This window comes from Lepidochelys kempii, chromosome 12 (assembly GCF_965140265.1).
Source record: "Lepidochelys kempii isolate rLepKem1 chromosome 12, rLepKem1.hap2, whole genome shotgun sequence".
NCBI lineage: Eukaryota > Metazoa > Chordata > Testudines > Cheloniidae > Lepidochelys > Lepidochelys kempii.
Window position 1 is genome coordinate 41,003,392 of NC_133267.1, and position 18,773 is coordinate 41,022,164.

The following is an 18,773-nucleotide window of genomic DNA, read 5'->3' on the forward strand; positions in this document are numbered from 1 at the left end:
ATTGTTCCAATGGCTTGCCTCTAAAAATGTACACCTGATTTCCAGTCTGAATTTATCTAGCTTCAACTTTCAGCCACTGGATGGTGTTAGATCTTTCTCTGCTAGATGGAAGTCATCTATTATTGCATTTCTGTTCCCCATGTAGGTCTTTAGACTGTGATTCAGTCACCCTTAACCTTCCTTTTGTTAAGCTAAATGGATAGACTCAAGAAGCTGAGTCTCTAAAAGGCAAGTTTTCTAGTCCTTTAACCATTTACGTGGCTCTTCACTGAACCCTGTCCCATTTATCAACATATTTCTTGACTTGGGGGCACCAGAGCTGGACACGTTTCCAGCACCAGTACCAAATACAGGGTAAAACCCTTTGCCTACTCGAGATTCTAGTATGTGTGCAGGATCGTTTTAGCCCTTTTGGCCACAGCGTTACACTGGGAGCTCATGTTCATCTGATTAATCACCACTACCCCCAAATCTTTTTTGGAGTCACCGCTTCCCAGAGAAAAGTCCCCTATTGTGTAAGTACAACCTATGGTCTTTGTAAATGTAGAGATTTACATTCAGCTACAGTAAAACACATTGTTTGCTTGCACGCAGCTGGTCCTACTGAGCAGGCTGTAGCACTGGCTTGCTCAGATTTTCCAGGTCCTGGCTGGCATTAACGTAACCTTTCTGCCCCATGGAGACCTGGTTTGTTCTATGTGTTGACTTTCAGTGGGTTTCCTTGAGCTGTTTGTCTGACAAAGCACCTTTGTGCTGCTTGTTTGTATTTTTAAGCAGCACTTAATGGGAGGGAGACCCTGTGAACGCTCCCCCTACATTGTGCTGTGAGCAAGGAGAGAGCAGTTGGAAGCCAATATACATTGACGTTATTACAAAAAGATTCATTATACTCCTCTCCAGTCTGTGCCTTCCCAGCAGGCATCAGGCCCATTCCATCTAATGCGCATTAGGATTTAAAATACTGCCATGGCACCCAGAGCCTCTGGCTGAGATTTCAACGTATCTTAAGTCAGTTCACTCTTCAATCTGGTATTTATTGGCTTCCTTCTCCCCATTGGAAGCAACAGAGCTGTGAGCACCACACATCTGATTGGGTTTTATGCCAGACTTGTTAGCAGAGTTCATTAGAGGCAATTTCATTAACAAGCTTCATCTGAAGTCACTGAGGCAAACTGCAGCACAACAGACCTTTAATTGGATTCTACCCACTTCCTACAGAAACGCGGGGGGGCATATTCTCCAGCTATAGGAAGCCTTATCCAGCTATCCCTGCACCACAGATTAGGTGTGCTTGTAGTGCTGGCTTGCAGGCCTCCTTTAGAGGAAGTGACACCTCGAAGTAGCGAGCTCTCAGAAAAAGGACACAGTTCAGTGAAGATGCTGAGCAAGGTGACCTCCTGAGGGTTTACTCTGCTGCCGGTCAGTGACTAGAGGCCATTTCTAAAGAACAAGAGCATTAGGAACTCCTGTGACCCCCAGAACCCCTCACTGCAAGCTGGTAAAGAGTCAACTGTTCTATAAGAGCAATTCCTATCAGGCCTGACAAACTCGCTACACCTAACACACTAGTTCCTGGTATTTATCCATTGTGTCTTGTAAGGTATCAAATGAAAGGTGGTGACACACTGGTCATCATAGGCATTGCAAGATGTATGTATGGATGGCGTGTAAGGAGTTGTGTAGCCACTAAATAGGTTTTAAACTATGTAACCAGGCCCAGTTGACAAACAGGTGTTTCTGCCAGACCAACCATGTCTATTCACTTGCCCCTGCTTAAATGAAGCACTGTAAGTCATAAGAACACAATGGTAGCTGAATCTGCACTTCAGGTCAACATGAGAAGACAACAGAGACTAAATTGTTTCAGGGCTGCAAAGACTATGAACTTGGGGTATCAGAGGAAGGCACAAGGAGCCTTGTTTTGGCCTGCACCCAGGGAGTAACTGGGCAGTGTTGAAAATGAAATTAATGAAACATTAATGAAAATGGGATCTCAAGCAGGGTTTGGTTGAAAGCACTGCGAACGACAGTTGGGTAAGATACATTCCTTTAGACAAGGGCTTAGCCTGTTTAGACTAGAAGCACATTGTACCTTTTTGTTTTATCTGTAACCTGTTGTTGTTCTTGCTCACTACGTCATACATCTTAACTGTTAATAAACTTAATTTGTTTTCACTAAGTTACAGTGGTGCTGAGAGTCAGCTGAATGGAACAAGCCTGTGTGTGTATCCCCCCCTGGGGACAGCTGACCGGGTCAATACCCTGAGCATCCAGAGATAGGGGCTGGGAACCATAGGGGATTGTTTGTTAGGAGGCAGGGACTGGGGTACACAGTGTTAACCTGCAGGGCAAAGTAGGGCTATGCTAGAAGCAGCCTGAGAAGAATGGTTGAGTGGCTAACAGACAGGATTGGTGGGGGCTGATACCCAAATTAGCACCAGCACATGCGTCTCTTGCTGAGGCAGGGGGGTAATAGGAGACTTGGTTCTGGGCACCCTGAGAAAGTGTCAAAACTCCTCCCCAGGGTTTTACGCGATCACAGCCTTTATTTCCAGTTTTACCTTGACCACTCAGCCTATTCACATCCGTCCCACTGCAGCAGAACTGGGTGAGGCTCCAAGCCCTGCTACACCTGAATATGGACCTTCTGCCTAACTTACAGGAAGCTCGCCAATGGATTTGTAACACAGGTTCCTGAGGGTTCTGTCTGGATGCTCCAAGCTGTGTTGCTCATGATGCTGGTGCAGCTGTTGCTCCAGCCTTGTTGTCTGAGGCTACTTTCTGAGATGTTAGTTTGTCATGGGTAAATATGAAGGAACAGACTACCTCAGCACCCAGCTTCTGCCCTTGGTTATGTGGTGAGGTTGCTGTTGTGGCAATGCAGGTAATGGCTATCAAGCCCAATGGGATGGGTGAAAACTCTACTCCTGTCTCTTCACAGGGAATGGACTAAGGAGGCGTGGCTATTGTCCATCCTATGCTGTGTGTACAGAGCACAGAGTGTAGGCAAGTTGCCTTGGTGTGTGCATACAACACTTAACCCCCAGTGAAAGTTGTACTTCCTGCAGTGAGAAAGAAGCTGGATAGGTCGCCCAGCCAGCACCAAGAGAAGCTGTCACCCTTAACTCTCCAGCAGGCTCTGGGATCAAACTATCTCAGCAACTCACAGATGGGAGCCGGAAGTCATGGAAAAGCATGTGGCTTCCTCCAGCTGCACATACTGGCTCCGGCAACAGCACGGGCACCTTGAGCCTGATTGTCCTTGTTACGGATCCCTCACCACTGACAATGCGTACATCAGACACGACCACCCCGCTTGGTCTCTTAATGGGACTCTGAGCACTAGCTGCATTTCCAGCATCTTCAGGCAAGGGCCAACATGGGGCCAAGTTCTACCGTTTACTACTTCCACAGCTGGTTCAGTCAACCATCTGTACCTTATTGGAGTGTAGCCAACAGCTCCAGGCCCTTTTCCACTGGAAGTGAAACACATGAAATGCAATTCCCTTCTTTATTAGAAATGCTGAAGTGTCAGACGTGGTTATACAGCTCAGGAAAAGCAGCAGGAGTGGATAAAAGGCAGGTTTGCTTTCCAGATCTAGTTTGATGAAGTACCACCTTCTTCCCTCCTGCAGCTCAGAATCCTCATCTCAGCGAATCACTTAACAGACTCAATGCTGCCATCCAGCCACAGGTGTCTCCTGGCTCACTAGATGGCCAGCTGAGCATAGAAGCAGTGGCCCAAATGCCCTCTGAATCCAGCCAGCACAGCAAGCTTTGGAATCACACTGGGATGCCCTGCGACAATTCTTATCCTTTTGAGACCAGACATGAAAGTGTGGCATTGCTTATTGCCCTGAGTCAACAGCCCTTCCCTCATGATGCAGCCAGATCACACCTGAGTCCCCTCCCTTCATCTCTTCCTCACAAACTTCTTGGTCGCTATGTTAGGATTCATGCGCCGCCGGCCTGCACCCAGAGCTGCATCCCGGATCTGCAGGTTGGCTGCACGGCTATAGATATCGTTTTCGGCAAAGGGGGAAACCCCTGCAATGTAATCCGGGTCAAAGACATTGGTTTTCTGCCTTGCCTTCCGGGAAAGCCGCTGTTGAGGAAAGTGCTGGTCCTCAGCCAAGTGGGGGTTGCTGGCGTGTTTCCCCCCTTGGGGCGCAGGTAGCGAGTACTGCGAGAAAGAGTAAGAGTCATTAAGGAGCAGAGTCCCCTTGCAAAGCTAGGACATTAGATGGAGGCTGGCTCCTCCCAGGAACTCATCCCCAAATAGTGAGACTCAGTGATCTGTGAAGTGGTGACTGGATCAGTTTACGTACCTCCATAGGGCACCAAAATTTAAGATGGGGGGGCTCTTCTATCTATCAGACAAAGGTGTAATAATGGCTTGAAGTTGAAGCTAAACAAATGTAGGCCAGAACTAAGTGAGGGTAACTAACCACTGGAAAAATTTACCAGGTTCGCGGTGGATTCTCCAACACTGGAAGCTTTTAAATCAAGATTTTCTGAAAGATGTGCTCTACTTCAATCACAGCTATTGGATGCAGAAATTAATTCAGGGAAATCCTATGGCAGGAGGCCAGGCCAAACTATCACAGTGGTCCCTGCTGGTCTTAATCTGAGAAACCCCTTCCATGCCAACAAGCCATAGCACAAGTGAAACCAAACCCTGTATTGTTTCACCACTGGAATGTGAAAACATCCCCAGCAGGCCTCTGTGCCTGGGGCCCCAAGCCATTAACAAGAGACCTCAGTGCTCTCACTCAGTGTTGTTAGGCTGTCATGACCGCACACCAGCCAGCATGTTGTGCCTAAGGCCCAGTGATGAGCTACTCACCCGAAGCCCTCGTGTGTTCAGGACCTTTGGGTTGCAGGAGAAGTGCATGTGGAGGGTGCCATCGGCACCCACGCTCACTGCAACTTTTTTCAGTGTCTTGTTGCCACAGTGCGGACAGAAGACCCTGGTCATGTCAGACGTTGTCCTAGAAAACCACAGAAGGGTTCAATGTTCCAGTGTCCCCGGGTGGCTGCAGCACTCTCCACAAGCTGGATTCTAGCAACCAGCTGGTCTGGGCTCAAAGTCCCAAACCCTCATAAGAGAGGATGGAGCCAGTCTGTACAAAAGATCCCAAAAGAGGAAGGCAACCCATGGAGTTAGGTGATGCGCTGGCTTAATGCACCTGTTTTTCATTACTGGAGTCTCAGGACCTAGGCTGCAATCTGAATGAGTTTGTTCAGTCCAAACTTAACCCATGACAGGCATTTATCCCCCCAAATATACTCCACCACGGAATTTGGATAAAGCAGCCGTCCCTGCTCAGAGGAAGCCCAGGACGAAGAGGGGATAGTACTGGTTAGAACTGAGATACCTGGGCTTAATCCCCCTGTCTGCACTCAACTGTGTTGTTTAAAATTTATATTGCACCACTCAGCTGGCTAAGCACCAATGACCCCCTGACACCTCCCTGGCAAGAGTAACGCTGCTCTTCACTAGCAGGTTCAGATGCTTGCGACACGTACTTGAAGCAGCCATGACAGCGTAAGATGTAGCTTCTGGCTTGCCGGATCAGCATGCCATTCACTGCCAGCACGTGGAGACCCATCTGGAGCAGAACATTCTATAAAGAGAAGAAACAGCCATGGGGAAAATCCTGTAGGAGGAACCTCCAGGCAGCTCTTAAAGGCACCAATCAACATACAAACAACAATGCACATTGACAGAATTGTAGCAAACACATACAGATGGCAGGCCTCTGATACAGAACCAGCTTCGTGGATGGCCTAAAGATAATTCTGGGAGGAGATGTATGCCCAAAGCTGGGTGAGGCATTATTGCTCCCCAGTACAGCTGAAGGCACTGACTGCAGCCTTGGAGTCTTGTTACCACAGTGTAGACAGAAGAGCCCACAGGGGTCCATCTAGCCTAGGAACCTCTCCCAGGGGCCAGTACCTGCTGCAGCAGAAGAAAGTTCAGGAAACCTGGTGTTGGACAATTTAGACAATAAACTGCCCATGGAGGTGTGTCTCTCTTCCTAACCCCTATTCGTTAGAGGTTAGTTTATGCCCTAAAACCAGATATTGACTATTTACCTAGCTTTGTTAGGGCCCATCTCTTCTCTAGAGCCGACTAACCAAAATGCCATTCTGCAGTGATGCAACAGCCTTTGTTCACCCCTTTTCTCATTGGGCAGGCAAGTGCATTACAGGGCAATAGAGTGCAGATGTTTCTGGCATTCCACTCGTGCTTAGGTGTCCCCACTGACTCCATGTTACAAACTGACCACTGAAGCCAGTTTCAGACCCAGGTACTTTGCTTCTCACCCTGTGGGGTGTGTGTGGGTGTGTGTTTGTGTGTACATACTTCATTGGTTTGGAAAGCCCTAATGAATTACATGCCCTAGTTCTCCTCCTTTATCTGTTATTTTGCTGACTTGCTGAGTGATGTCCAGCAGAAGTGGAATCTTCTCTTTGCAGAAGCCCTGCTGCTTTGACCTCCATTCATCTAGGCATGTTATAACTGCAGTCACCCAGTCACTCCTTACCTGCATGGCAAAGTCTGTGGTCACACAGCCGACCTGCACATTGGCAGGAGCATCACAATGCCCCATACCCTGCTGGATCCGTTTGATGTTGTCGGGAGTTATCCAGCCTTCACCATCATCACTGTCCCCTTCACTTCCATCCTCCCCAGACTGGAGAACCACCGGTACCTCTGGGCTAATGGAAACCGTGTGAACTTTCTGGAAGGCGAGAGACACTCAGTCAGATGTGAGCTATGCATCACCTAGACAGACAAGATGAGTGCTGCCGGAGAAGGGGGTACCAACTTAACAGCCACAAAGGTAGACAGGAGTGAGCCAGCAAGAGAATCCACAGAAACCAGGGAGCAAGGAGGCAGCAGCTAAAATGAACTGGGCAAAGAATAGGGAATTAAAGAGGAGACTCTGCCTCTCACCTGCAGCTCCTGCAAGTCCTCTTCAATGCTGGGCAGAGGGTTCCTCCAGTACAGGAAGGAGCTGAACTCTTGGCTCTCCTCTGCTGCTGCACACAGGCCACTTTCAGATGTGGACAGACATGCATCTTCCTCCAAGTGCTTGGACTAGGTTTGAACAAATAGAAGAAAGTTAGTGGGACACAGGAAAGTGTCTGCACAGTTGATTGCTGTATGACTTTCATGTGTGAAAGTCTGAGCAATTTAAAATGACTTTTTTTTTTTGGGCTATCTGGTGTTCTGTAATGTAATTCAAATGAGAAACCCTACATTCCAGTTACAATCCTGGAATTAGTTACCAAGGGTTGGTAACTTAACTTTCAGGTGTTTAGGAAATGCTGAATAGTGACTTTTTTCTGTATTGTACTTTAAATAAATTACCAAAACAATTGAAACTGGTGTGATTTTTATAGTGCATTATTTTGACAAAATATGCAGAATTTTTTGCAGAATTGATTTTTTTTTTTGGTGCAGAATCTCCCAAGGAGTATATTCTACCATTGACTTGTGTGATTTTGGACAAGTCCTGAACATCCCTCTGCCTCAGTTCCCCCAGGATACAAAGATCTTGGCCTATCCCACAGCAGAGGATGAGCCTTCATACGCGTGGAAGGCTCTTTCCCACCCCCGCTGCCCATGCTAGCGCCCTGCATCGGCGGATGCGAGACCACTGCCCTAGCTAATGCACAGAGTGACCTTGGAAGGCAGATGGAACCCAGCAACGCGAACAGGAGCCTCTGGATGCTGGGTGGTGGAGCTCAGCTGAACCTGTAGGGGATTAAGAGCAACAGTGAGTTTGGCAGGCAGAGCAGAATGCATGACGAGGGCCACCCTGGGCTAGTTCCTAAGCCAGCAACACAGGGATGGCCTGGGGCATCTCTACGAATCCTTCCAGCAATGGAACTTAGTTGATTTTAACTGTTTTCCAAACCAGAATGGAAGGTGTTGACGAGCAGGCAGCTGACTGCGCTTTAACCGACAGCTAGAAACAAGCTGTTACAGTTCTGTGTTCAGTCCCCAGGATCTTTCAACTATGTAATGTTTACACTACAAGGCAACTTAGTTCATAAGCTGCGCCCCAAAACTCGCAGGTGAGGGATGGAGTGTGGAGCTGGAGACTGGGGGGGAGGAGCACACCTTTGGGGGGGAGGGATAGCTCAGTGATTTGAGCACTGGCCTGCTAAACCCAGCATTGAGTTCTGTCCTTGAGGGGGCCACTTAGGGATCTGGGGCAAAAATTGGGGATTGGTCCTGTTTTGAGCAGGGGGTTGGACTAGATGACCTCTTGAGGTCCCTTCCAACCCTGATATGCTATGATTCTGGGACAGATTATGAATCCTCTCTGGGCCAAATCTGGGGTTTTTAGAGCCCCTTTATGTAGCTTGGCTCTTTCATCCAGCATAAAGGAGCCAGAGTGGGGCTGTAGATATCACCTGTAGTATATTCATAAAAAGTGACAGACTTCTAACACGTAAATCTTTATGATTCCATAGCTTATTACAGCTGTTTACATGCATCATAATGTATCTAATTTTTTGCTCTATACATTTTATAGAGACTGGAATTATTTGGAGGAAGGGTAGGGGGAAAGGGGACTACAGCCATGGAAGTGTAGGCATAGGGCCATGGGGGGGAGGGAGGTACAGGGCCACATGGTGATGGGGGAGGGGTGCAGAGCTACATATGGACAGAGGGTGGCTAGGTTGGGGTACAGACACATGAGGATGGGGTACAGAGCCACATGGGGATGCGGGGAGTGGGTGTCTGAATGGAGGTGGAGGGACACATGGGGATGGGGGGAGTGGGTGAATGAGTGGGGGTGGAGGGACACGTGCGCCTGACTGAATGGGAGAGGCTAGGGGTCAGCTAGGGTCTGCATGGGAGAAGCTCCCTAACAGTCCCTTCCCACCCAACAAAAAAACCTGTTCCGTACTTTTCCCACCCATACTCAACAACCCTCCAAGTTCACACCCAGGCTCCTTCCCAACAATTTACTTCCCTCTCTTTGCTCCCTTACCCCTGACTCCCCCCAGCCTTGCACTGCTTCTGGGGAATGTGGGAAATACAGTTCTGTATTGTAGTTTAAATTAATTATTACTCAAAGTTCTGTATTAATATGCCTAGTAAGGAATCTATTTGTCAAATATTTTCTGAATTTTTGTTGTTGTCTGTATTGTTACAGAAATACTTGCTGACACATTTTGAAATAAATGACCAAAAATAATTAAACATATGAACGGCCATAGTGGGTCAGACCAAAGTTCCATCTAGCCCAGTATCCTGTCTTCCAACAGTGGCCAATGCCAGGTACCCCAGGGGAATGAACAAAACAGGTAATCACCAAGTGATCAATCCCCTGTCGCCCATTCCCAGCTTCTGGCAAACAGTAGATGCAGACTGAATTTTACATCAAGAATAGGGATTAAACATCCCCCTCACCTTTCTCACGAATATACACCCTCACCAAACACCTTTGAAAAGCCCACTCGCTCCTGAAGACAGTAATTCTGAAGGACCTACACAGCACGAGGGTAGTGGATTGAGTTAGTCACTCCAGGAGAGTTTACCTTTTTTTCTGGCTCTGTCTTCAGATGAGCCACCCCAACAGTCTCTGCCTCCAGCTGGTAGGTCAGGGCTAGCACCTGGAGATCTGTGGCTGACAGACTGGGGTAGTCGCCAGTCTTTTTTGAAAATTCTGTTACTATAACAAAGTGAGAGTGCCGTCATTGGGGGATTCCACCTGGGTAAATCCAACGTTTAGCAGATACATAGATACTAATAAGCGCTTTCACAGGCAATTAGAACTTTCAGCAAAATACAAAATACAGAGGTTGGCTTGGGGTAGCTGTAGAGGCTGCTCTTTCACTTGAACCATTCCCATCTATTGAGAATTCTTCCCACAGCCCTCACCCTCTTAAGGGCATTTTCTTTTTAAATCTCACCCTAAAAGCTTTTCTTGCAGGCCTGGGGGTAGCTCTACATAAAAACGGTCTGGGCTGCTCTATCAAAGAGCATTTATCTGCTGAGCTCAAGAATATTTGGAAAGAATCCAAACGTAGCATCACTTTTCTCCTGAAAAGTGACAGTAAGGTTGTTTTAGGCTCAAGATGTAGGTTCTAGTAGTAATGGGCTAAGCAGCTCAAAGACTCCTACAATCTGTCGTGCCTCTCTTCATCTATTACAGCCACTAGAATCATTTAGATGTGACAATGATCCCCTCTGTGGAATGTTTGAAATAAATTCCATGAGAATAGTTTTATTTGAATGCTAACTTTCCCCCAGAGGGATTTCAACCCAAAGACCACAGCCTTGTGCTACTGCATGAGAACTAGGAAGCAAAAGTGGTTAGAAACAAAAGTAAAATCTGACTATTCTGCTGTCCTAGGTCGGGTGGGGAGTAGATTAACAGCAGGAATGGTGAGAGTATGTTGGGACTCTTAAAATTGTTCGTTTCAATCACAGGAGCTAAATAAAGAAATGGGGCTTTCATCCTGACATTTGCTCTAAGGCTATGTTTAATGGAATCCAAGCACACTTTCGATGATGAAAAAATACCTATTCAGAGAAAAGCTGTACAAGTGCCAGCCTGGGCAGGAAGGATACTGAGTTAGCAGCTAGGACAATGCTCTGCTAGTTATCCTTGAAGCCAGCTCACCTACCTAATTTAACATACTCAGGGAAAGGCTGTTTGAAGTGAAGCTGGTAGGGCAGCACGGCCAGTTGTCTCCTGGTTTCCTTGTCCCGGATTTCACTGACCACCTCCTTAATAGTATAAACGTTTCTACCGAAGTCCTGTTGTATGAGAGACACAAGAATTCCTGCTATTAGGAACAAACAGACAAATGACTCCGATTCCAAGGCCAGAATGCACATGGGGATGCCCAATCCCCACAGACAGCATGGTGTGGTTCCAAAGCAGCTCCATACACAGCACCCATCACTATGGAGCCAGGTGCTGAAACACCCCAACCTCCTCCCGCCCCATAGATGGGAGAGGGGCTGGCAGGCTCAGGGAAGGCTTGGCTCCCCTGCTCTGCAGCCACTGGCTGAGACAGAAAGGCAGTGTCTTGGTGGGACCACTGGATGATCAAGGTATGAAAGGAGCATGCCATTCTGAAGAAGCTAAATGAATTCTTCGCATCAGCCTTCACTGCAGAGGATGTAAGGGCGATTCCCACACCTGAGCCATTTTTTTAGGTGGCAAATCTGAAGAACTACCCCAGATTGAGGTGTCATCAGAGGAAGTTTAAGAATTCATAAATTAAACAGTAAGAAGTTACCAGAACCAGAGGATATTCACCCGAGAGTTCTCAAGAAACTAAAATATGAAATCAAAGAACTATTAACTGCGGTATGTAACTTATCACTTAAGCCACGTCTGTACAAGATGACTGGAGAATAGGTAACGTGATACCAATTTTTATAAAGGCTCCAGAGGCGATCCAGTCAAAAAAGCGAACAGAAAGCCGGGCACCGTCAAGGGACAGATGAACCAGATCAGATTGTTTCTCTATAAATCCACGGTAGGCCCGCAGCTTGAAGACCGCGCGCAGACGTGGTCGCCCCATCTCCGAAACGGCGGACGGGACTTGGGAAAGGTTCAGAAAAGGGCAGCAGGAGCGGGTGACGCCTGGGCCCCGCTTCCGCCGGGGGCGAGATGAGAGACTGGAGCGCGCAGGCTGGCAGCGAGCCGACCCCGGCGACGGCAGAGCGGGGCAGCAGAAAGGGACGGGGGGTCCTGACCCCGCCCCCAACGCGCGGCGGCGGCCCGGCTGCGAAGGCCCGAGGCACCCCGGGGAGGAGCTCGGCGAGTCGCCCTGGCTGGTCCCCAGAGCGCCGCGCGGCGGGGACGGCTCCCGCCATCGCTGCCCGGCCCGGCCGTTCTCGCCGGCCGCAGCGTCCCCATAGGGCCCGGCCCGCGGGAAGCGCCCCCCGGCCCCGCCTCGCCGCGGTACCTGCAGCGGCGCCCCGCGCAGAAAGGCCCCGGCGTCCGCCACGACGTGCTCCACCGCCGCCATCTTGGCCCTCGCCGGGTCCGCGGGCCTGCCCCAGGGCATGCCGGGAGCGGCCGCGTTTGTGGGGCCGCGATGCATGCCGGGACTGGCGCTGTTTCGTTGCCATGGTGCACGCCGGAAGCGGTGGTTCCCTCAGGCCCCGTACGCAGCTGCCCCGTGACACATTTCCGGGCTCCGAGTCAGGTGGGGAGCCGCTGTCACATGACCGCGATCGCAGCCGGAAGTGGAGCCGAAGCCGTCGCCGGTAAATACGGAGGGGGCTGGGCCGGGCCTGGGGCGCGGGCGGGCGGTAGCTCGTTCGGAGCTCGGCTCGGCTCGCTCGCGGGCCTCCTGGTCCGGCCGAGGCGCCTCACTGGGGCATGGCGGGAGCGACCCGGCCCGGCCCGGCCCGGCCGCGTGTGGCCGGGGGCTCTGGTCCGCCCGGGGCCGCTAACCCGGCTGTCCTGGGCCCAGAGCGGCCCCGGCGGGAGGCAGAGCAGCGGCTAGTGGCCTGTGGCCAAGGCCGAGTCCCGGCGCCCCTGCGGGGGCAGAGCGACTTGGGCCCCCTCGGGTGCGATAGGGGAGGCTCGGCTACCCCCGGTGGCCACAGCGCGGGGCCGGGGGAAAGGTCTCGTCCCTTGTCCTCCCCCTGCAGCCCGTGGATCCTCGGGGCTGCTGGACGGGGAGTCCCGCTGTTGCGTTTTGTGTGGGGCGGCGGCGGGGCCCGCCCAAGCTGCTGGCGTTGCTGTGGCAGGGGAGATTCCCAGGGAGTCTCGGTGTCTCTGTGCCAGGCTTTGGGGCTGCCGGGCCTTGCTCGGCAGCCTTGGCCCCAGCCCTTGGCCGAAGGAATGGGTGGGCTAGTAGAGAGTCGGTGACCCTCTCTCAGGCAGGAGGTGAAAAGGCGCGCCCTGGTGTCTGAGCTCCACGGGGATAAGGTAGCATTTTACACCTCACATCAGCTGGGTGAGGCGGGTCCCATCCCAAAGCTTTAGTCTGACTAGGGCACAAATAGGCAGCTTGGCATCAGCATGTTTTATCGATGTCTCTGCCTCATGGCCTTTGCATCTCTTTGAATCTCAGCTGGGTGCTGCTTTCCCTCTCTCCTTGCTGGCGTTCCCTCTGTTTCTCTGTGGTAGGTGAGCTTGCTACCCCACTCCAAAAGTAAATCGCTCATCTGTCACCTCACCTGCCACTTGCCTTTCCTAATTAGCATGCGTAGGTGGGTCTTTTGCCCACTTTGGATGGGCTATCACCAGCAGGAGAGTGAATTTGTGTGGGGGGGTGGAGGGTGAGAAAACCTGGATTTGTGCTGGAAATCACTTTAGATAAGCTATTACCAGCAGGACAGTGGGGTGGGAATAGGTATTGTTTCATATTCTCTGTGTATATATAAAGCCTGCTGCAGTTTCCACGATATGCATCTGAAGAAGTGAGCTGTAGCTCACGAAAGCTTATGCTCTAATAAATTGGTTAGTCTCTAAGGTGCCACAAGTCCTCCTTTTCTTTTTGCGAATACAGACTAACACGGCTGTTACTCTGAAACTTGCCAAATTAGATCTGCCAAGCTGATTAAGCCCCGCCTTTCACAAATATTGTGCTTGATCTGTTGCTGAGCTTCATTCCTGGCTCAAATTCTATGGCCAAGGGTCGCATTAGTTGAGAAGGATTCTTCTGTTACTCTGATCTTTGTTCCTCCCTGAGAGAGCCACAGTCCTAAAACAATAGATGGTGCTGCCTCAACATGTCCATGAGTAGCTGGCAGCTTTGCAGTTCTTCTATACTGAGATGGGAGCTATGCTGGCTGCCTGCCAACTTCCGTCCTTCTCTGAGGCTAAGAGCCAGTGGGCTCCTCTTTTCAGCATTCACATGGCAGCAGCCTGTAGGGAGGCCGCAGAAAAATAACTTAACTTCTTTCTCGCTCATAGGCACAATTTAAGACAATAGGAATGGCCATAGTGGGTCAGACCAATGGTCCATCTAGCCCAGTATCCTGTCTCTGACAGTACCAGTGTTTCAGGTCATGTACATTATAGGGCAGTTGGATTGATCCACCCCTGTATTCCCCTCCTAACTTCTGGCAGTCAGAGCTTTAGGGTTGCCCCAAGCATGGGGTTGCACTCCTCACCACCTTGGCAAATAGCCACTGATGGATCTTTTGTCCCTGAACTTATCTAGTTCTTTTTTTAACCCAGTTATACTTTCATTGCCAGAGGATGTTGTGATGGCCAAGTTCCACAGATTGATTGTGTTGTGTGGAAAAATATTTTCTCTGGTTTATATTAAACGTGCTGCCTATTAATTTCCTTGGGTGACCCCTGGTTTTTGTATTGTGGGAAAGGGTAAATAACACTCTCTTTCCCCCCCCCCCAATGATTTTATAGGCCTGTATCATATCCCCTTTAGCCATCTCATTTCTAAGCTGAACAGCACTTATCTCTTTAATCTTTCCTTGTATGGAAACCATTCCATAGTCTTTAACGTCTTTCTTCTCTGGACCTTGTCCAGTTCCACTATATCCTTTCTGAGCTGGGATGACCAGAACTGGGCACAGTATTCAGGTATTCTGATTCTGCAGATAGCTCCATGGCTGCTGCTCAGAGCTTCCACAGCAGTGGAATGAGTCCTAATCCATCTTCTTTGTTTGCAGCATTGCTGTTCTGAAACCCTGGGGACAAACAATGAAATTGACACAAGGGGGTCAATTTAATTCTCCTGTTCCTTGGGGAAAGTGCTAAGCAACAAAGGTGGCAGGCATTGGAGTTATCTGCTGGGGATGGAGGGGAGATGCAGTGGAAATACCTTCCATGCAGCTGGAGGCTGGGGAAAGAGGTGGGGCAGCAGATACACTTTGCCCCCCACCTTAGTAGCCCCCCCAGCTCTTGGGTTGTGGGGCGGGAGGAGAGGCAAGAAAGGGAGCGAGGCCATCCCTCCTGGAAGCCAGTCAAGGTTTCAGGTGTGACACTTCATTTACTTCGAAGCCAGAAGCTGATCTGAAAGACGCCCCAGAGACCGCATCCCACCATAAGCCAATTGCTCTTAGGTGGGTGAGATTTCGTGTTTGCCCCTGCCTAGTAGGTGATTAGTAAATGTTTCCAGTCCACAGTGTGTTGTACATGTGCCCTGGGCAGGGCGTATGTATTCTGTGGCCATGGAATTTGTTGCAGGCACCGCACCCTGCCCCAGCATTGTGCTCCAGAGTCTGACTTCAATTTGCAAACCTCTCTAGCCCCTCTGGCTGTGAAAAGCAATACCTGCTGTGTGCAGGCTTGGCAAGTCAGCTTGCATCAGTAGCCTTGAGAGTTGTGGACTGTCCCATTCATCTCAACGGTTCATTAGCTTTTAAATCTACCAATAGCACGTTGATGTTTAGCTGTTTCACTGTTAATCAGTGCAGCAGAAACATGCTCGTTCCAACGTCACTCACTATCTCAGGTGCCAGAAGTCCCCAGCTTCACTCTGACATCACTGGGCACTTGCGTGTTCTCAGTAGAAAGCTTTGGTGCATGCTGAAAATGTAGTAGTGGCGTAAGAAATATTGAATTCTGTTACTTCTACAGCTGCATTAATCCAGGTAATGCAACGGAAGGGAGAGGGTCAGGCAGTGCTTACAACTAAGGTGACCAGGTGTCCGGTCGAAAAGGGACCCTGGCGGCCCGGATCACCACTGCAGACCGGGCCGTTAAAAGTCCTGTCAGTGGTGCTGCACCGCGAAGGCAAGCTAGTCCCTACCTGTCCTGGGACGCTGTGCCCTGGAAGCAGCCAGCAGGTCCGGCTCCTAGGCGGGGGGCCCATGGGGCTCTGTGCGCTGGGGACTCTGAAGTATCTAGGACAGCAAGATACCATGTGGATTGATTTCTTCACCTCCTGTGTAATTCCATGCAGGTCCTCATTCTGAATGTGCTGGGAGCTGCTGCAGAATGAGAGCAGGCAGTCTTGCTGCGTGCAGCCTTCTTGCTAAACTGCAGATAGGAGGTCCATGCCAAATGCAGTGGCCTGTGAGCAGCGCTTTCACAGACAATTAGAACGTTCAGAGAAATACAAAATACAGAGGTTGGCTTGGGGTAGCTGTAGAAAGCTGCTCTTTCACTTGAACCATTCCCATCTATTGAGAATTCTTCCCATAGCCCCCACCATCTTAAGGGCATTTTCTTTTTAAATCTCACCCTAAAAGCTTTTCTTGCAGGCCTAGTGGGAGCTCTACATAAAAACTGTCTGGGCTGCTCTATTAAAGACCATTTATCTGCTGTGCTCAAGAATATTTGGAAAGAATCCAGACATAGTCCACCTTCTACAGAGGATGCAAACCATTGCTGAGCAAACTGTTTTAAAGCAGCTTGAATGGGGTAGAGGGGCCAAAGCCTAGATCACAAGTGAGGGCCAGTTGGTATCCTCCGTCTTATACATTCCAACCAGCTCACAACTTGGCATTAGGGGTCTGTAGAGGGTTTGGACCTGGGATGAGATGCTGATTTAATCGAAATGTGTGTCCTTATCTAATCCTCTACCCTGCACAACCACTAAAGATCCTATGATGATCTCGGGGGAATGGATGTTTGTCCTTGGTCAAAATGACCCCTCGGTTCTGTTGTGGTTTGCTACCTGGATGCTGCTTCCCCCAGAGGTGGCTGTATTTTGGTGGTGCTCTGTGAATGTAGCTTGTGAAGTGCATTGGGATCTGTCAGGGTGAACAGAGCTACAGACATAAAATGCTGTCCTAGTGTTATCAGTCTGTTTCCTAACTGTGCAAGTGCGGCTGCTTGTGTTGGTCATGCAGGACTATTTATAAAGACTTCTGGATAATACAGGGTAGATTCCACTTGCCTGAGCCATGCTGCAGAACTGTCAATGAGGACAGGAGACCCCTGACCCAGAGAAAGAGCCTTCTCTGAATCCCAGTCTTCAGGACTTATGAGGGAGGGGCCATCCAGTGGGGAATCTCAGATGGCGGGGCTTGGGATCCAGCCAGTAGAGATCTTAACAGTGAGCCTGGACCTACGAAGAGGCCACCTTATGGAACTAAACCCTAATGAGAGAGACCTGGGCTGCCCTTGAGGGCTCCCAATACTCTCCCTTGTGATGCTAGGCCCCTCATTTCCTCTGTAGTAAGATAGAATCACAGATGCATGCGTAGGACTGGAAGAGACCTTGAGAGGTAGTCTAGTCCAGTCCCTTGCACTCAAGGCTGGGCTATGTAATATCTAGACCAGAGGTTCTCAAACTGTGATCTGCAGACCACCAGTGGATTACAAGCTCCATTCAGCTGGTCCATGGATCATTCCCTCTCAGGTGCATGCCTGGGTGGCTGGCACACGAGAGAATGAAGGGCCACCCACCTAATTCATGGAGCTCTGCAGGCGTAGCTCCACTAATGAGCTGCCTGGACCCTGGAGAAGACACACATGTAAGGTGAGGAGGTGGCCTTGGGGAGTAGGTGGGAGGGGGCAGTGCAGTGAGAAGAGGGGGTGCGGGAATTTAGGACGTGCAGGGCTATGACAGCCAGAGAAAAAGGTGACTTTCCCGAGCTCCAGGGCTGCGGCTGCCGGGGAGAGATCCCCCTCCTTCCCAGCCCCAGCTCAGGGGGGGCTGCTGTGGCGCGGGAGAGAGGGCACATCCATCACATTAGAAAGGTAAGACTAATAATAAAATATGAGTGTTATGCTTTTGTTTGTAGAACAAAAAAGTTAAGTTTTTTTTTAATGTAGCGCTTTTATCCAAAGTGCTTAACAATAGTTAGCTAATAGTACAAAAGACATTTGGAAAGATCACTAAGTGATCTGCCGAAACCCTCAGCAATTTTCAAGTGGTCTGTGGGAGGCCGGGGGGGATGTTTGAGAACTACTGAACTAGACCATTCCTGACAGGTGTTTGTCTTGTTAATCTTGTTTCTGTCAGGACTTCCTAAAGGATCCTCAAGCTGTTTAGTCACATACACTAGTCACGAACCAGCCAAATGCAGCCAGTATCACTGTTCAGTGGCGAGGGGCAGAAAGTGAAGGCAACTGTGTCCTCTTAACCTTGGGGGGACACCTTTCTCCCTGTGCCATGCTGTTAGAGTTGTGAACAGCAGATGCCTTTGAGTTTGATCACCCCAGGTGGGGCCTGTGGGCTGAGCAATCTCTGTACTTTGGAACACTCTCCCTGCAAGGCCTGAGTTTATTGCCCTTCCAGTTCCGGGCACTTAGCAAACCCCAGCTGCTGTGTGGGTATTGGGCATGGGCTGAGGGGCAGTGGAGGTTGGGGGTTAAGCAGCCTGTATCACTTGACTGGTGACTAAGTGAAGTTTGCAAGCTGTGAGGAAGGGGAAGAGCTGCTGCTTTGGCTGGATCTAAATTCATTTGGTGTTTAGAAGTCAAGGGCATGCAGAGCTTTTGACAGGAGCCCTTTGGTGTGCGGTATGTATGAGACCGAAATAAAAAATGACCAGTTGAATAACCCCAAGGGTGCTTATGGGACTAGAACATGGATTTTGAGTGGTTGTGCAGGGCAGAGGGTAGATGAGACATATTTCTATTAAGTCAGCATCTCTGCTCAGACTGGCGTGACTTCCTGCTATCCCAGGTCCAAACTCCTGCCCAGACCGAAACAGACACCTGGCCTCTTGCCAAAGGTGCCCGGTGCTCTCTAATGATAGAATAAATGGGCCAAAGGAATTAACATAAACCTGTCATTGTCCAACAAAAAACAGTGCTAAACAAGGGCTGGGGTTTAGTATAGAGAGACCTCACCCTGCTTGGTGCCCCGGCCAACACATTTTAACCTTTTATTGAAGGAAGGAAGAA

At 49.8% G+C, this 18,773-nt stretch overlaps 2 protein-coding genes across 4 annotated transcripts in view; one reads left to right on the forward strand and one right to left on the reverse strand.

The window, feature by feature from the left end:
• Positions 1–3,497: 3,497 nt before the first annotated feature.
• Positions 3,498–12,073, reverse strand: NOB1 (NIN1 (RPN12) binding protein 1 homolog). Its single transcript, XM_073308348.1, has 9 exons — positions 11,956–12,073; positions 10,660–10,792; positions 9,568–9,701; positions 7,697–7,768; positions 6,965–7,108; positions 6,552–6,749; positions 5,530–5,627; positions 4,847–4,991; positions 3,498–4,183 (listed from the first exon to the last, which is right to left on the reverse strand). Exons 1-9 carry the CDS (start codon positions 12,055–12,057, stop codon positions 3,914–3,916), a joined length of 1,296 nt encoding a protein of 431 aa, XP_073164449.1. The 5' UTR covers positions 12,058–12,073; the 3' UTR covers positions 3,498–3,913.
• Positions 12,074–12,184: 111 nt separating this feature from the next.
• Positions 12,185–18,773, forward strand: part of WWP2 (WW domain containing E3 ubiquitin protein ligase 2) — a 93,405-nt gene continuing 86,816 nt past the window's right edge. For 2 of the 3 annotated variants that reach the window (XM_073308344.1, XM_073308346.1), the window contains exon 1: positions 12,185–12,259. Coding sequence is in view for 1 of the 3 variants with exons in the window: in XM_073308347.1 (XP_073164448.1) it covers positions 12,217–12,259 (43 nt within the window). In the remaining 2 variants the exon portion in view is untranslated. The remainder of the gene's footprint in view (positions 12,260–18,773) is intronic. The other variant, XM_073308347.1, reaches the window with a different exon arrangement.

Coding starts and splice junctions, on each gene's coding strand:
- NOB1 (XM_073308348.1), bottom strand. CDS start 12,057: ATGCCCTGGGGCAGGCCCGCGGACCCGGCGAGGGCCAAGATGGCGGCG. Junction 10,793..11,955: donor TGCGCGGGGCGCCGCTGCAG/GTACCGCGGCGA, acceptor CTCATACAACAG/GACTTCGGTAGAAACGTTTA. Junction 6,750..6,964: donor AGGACTTGCAGGAGCTGCAG/GTGAGAGGCAGA, acceptor CTCGCCTTCCAG/AAAGTTCACACGGTTTCCAT.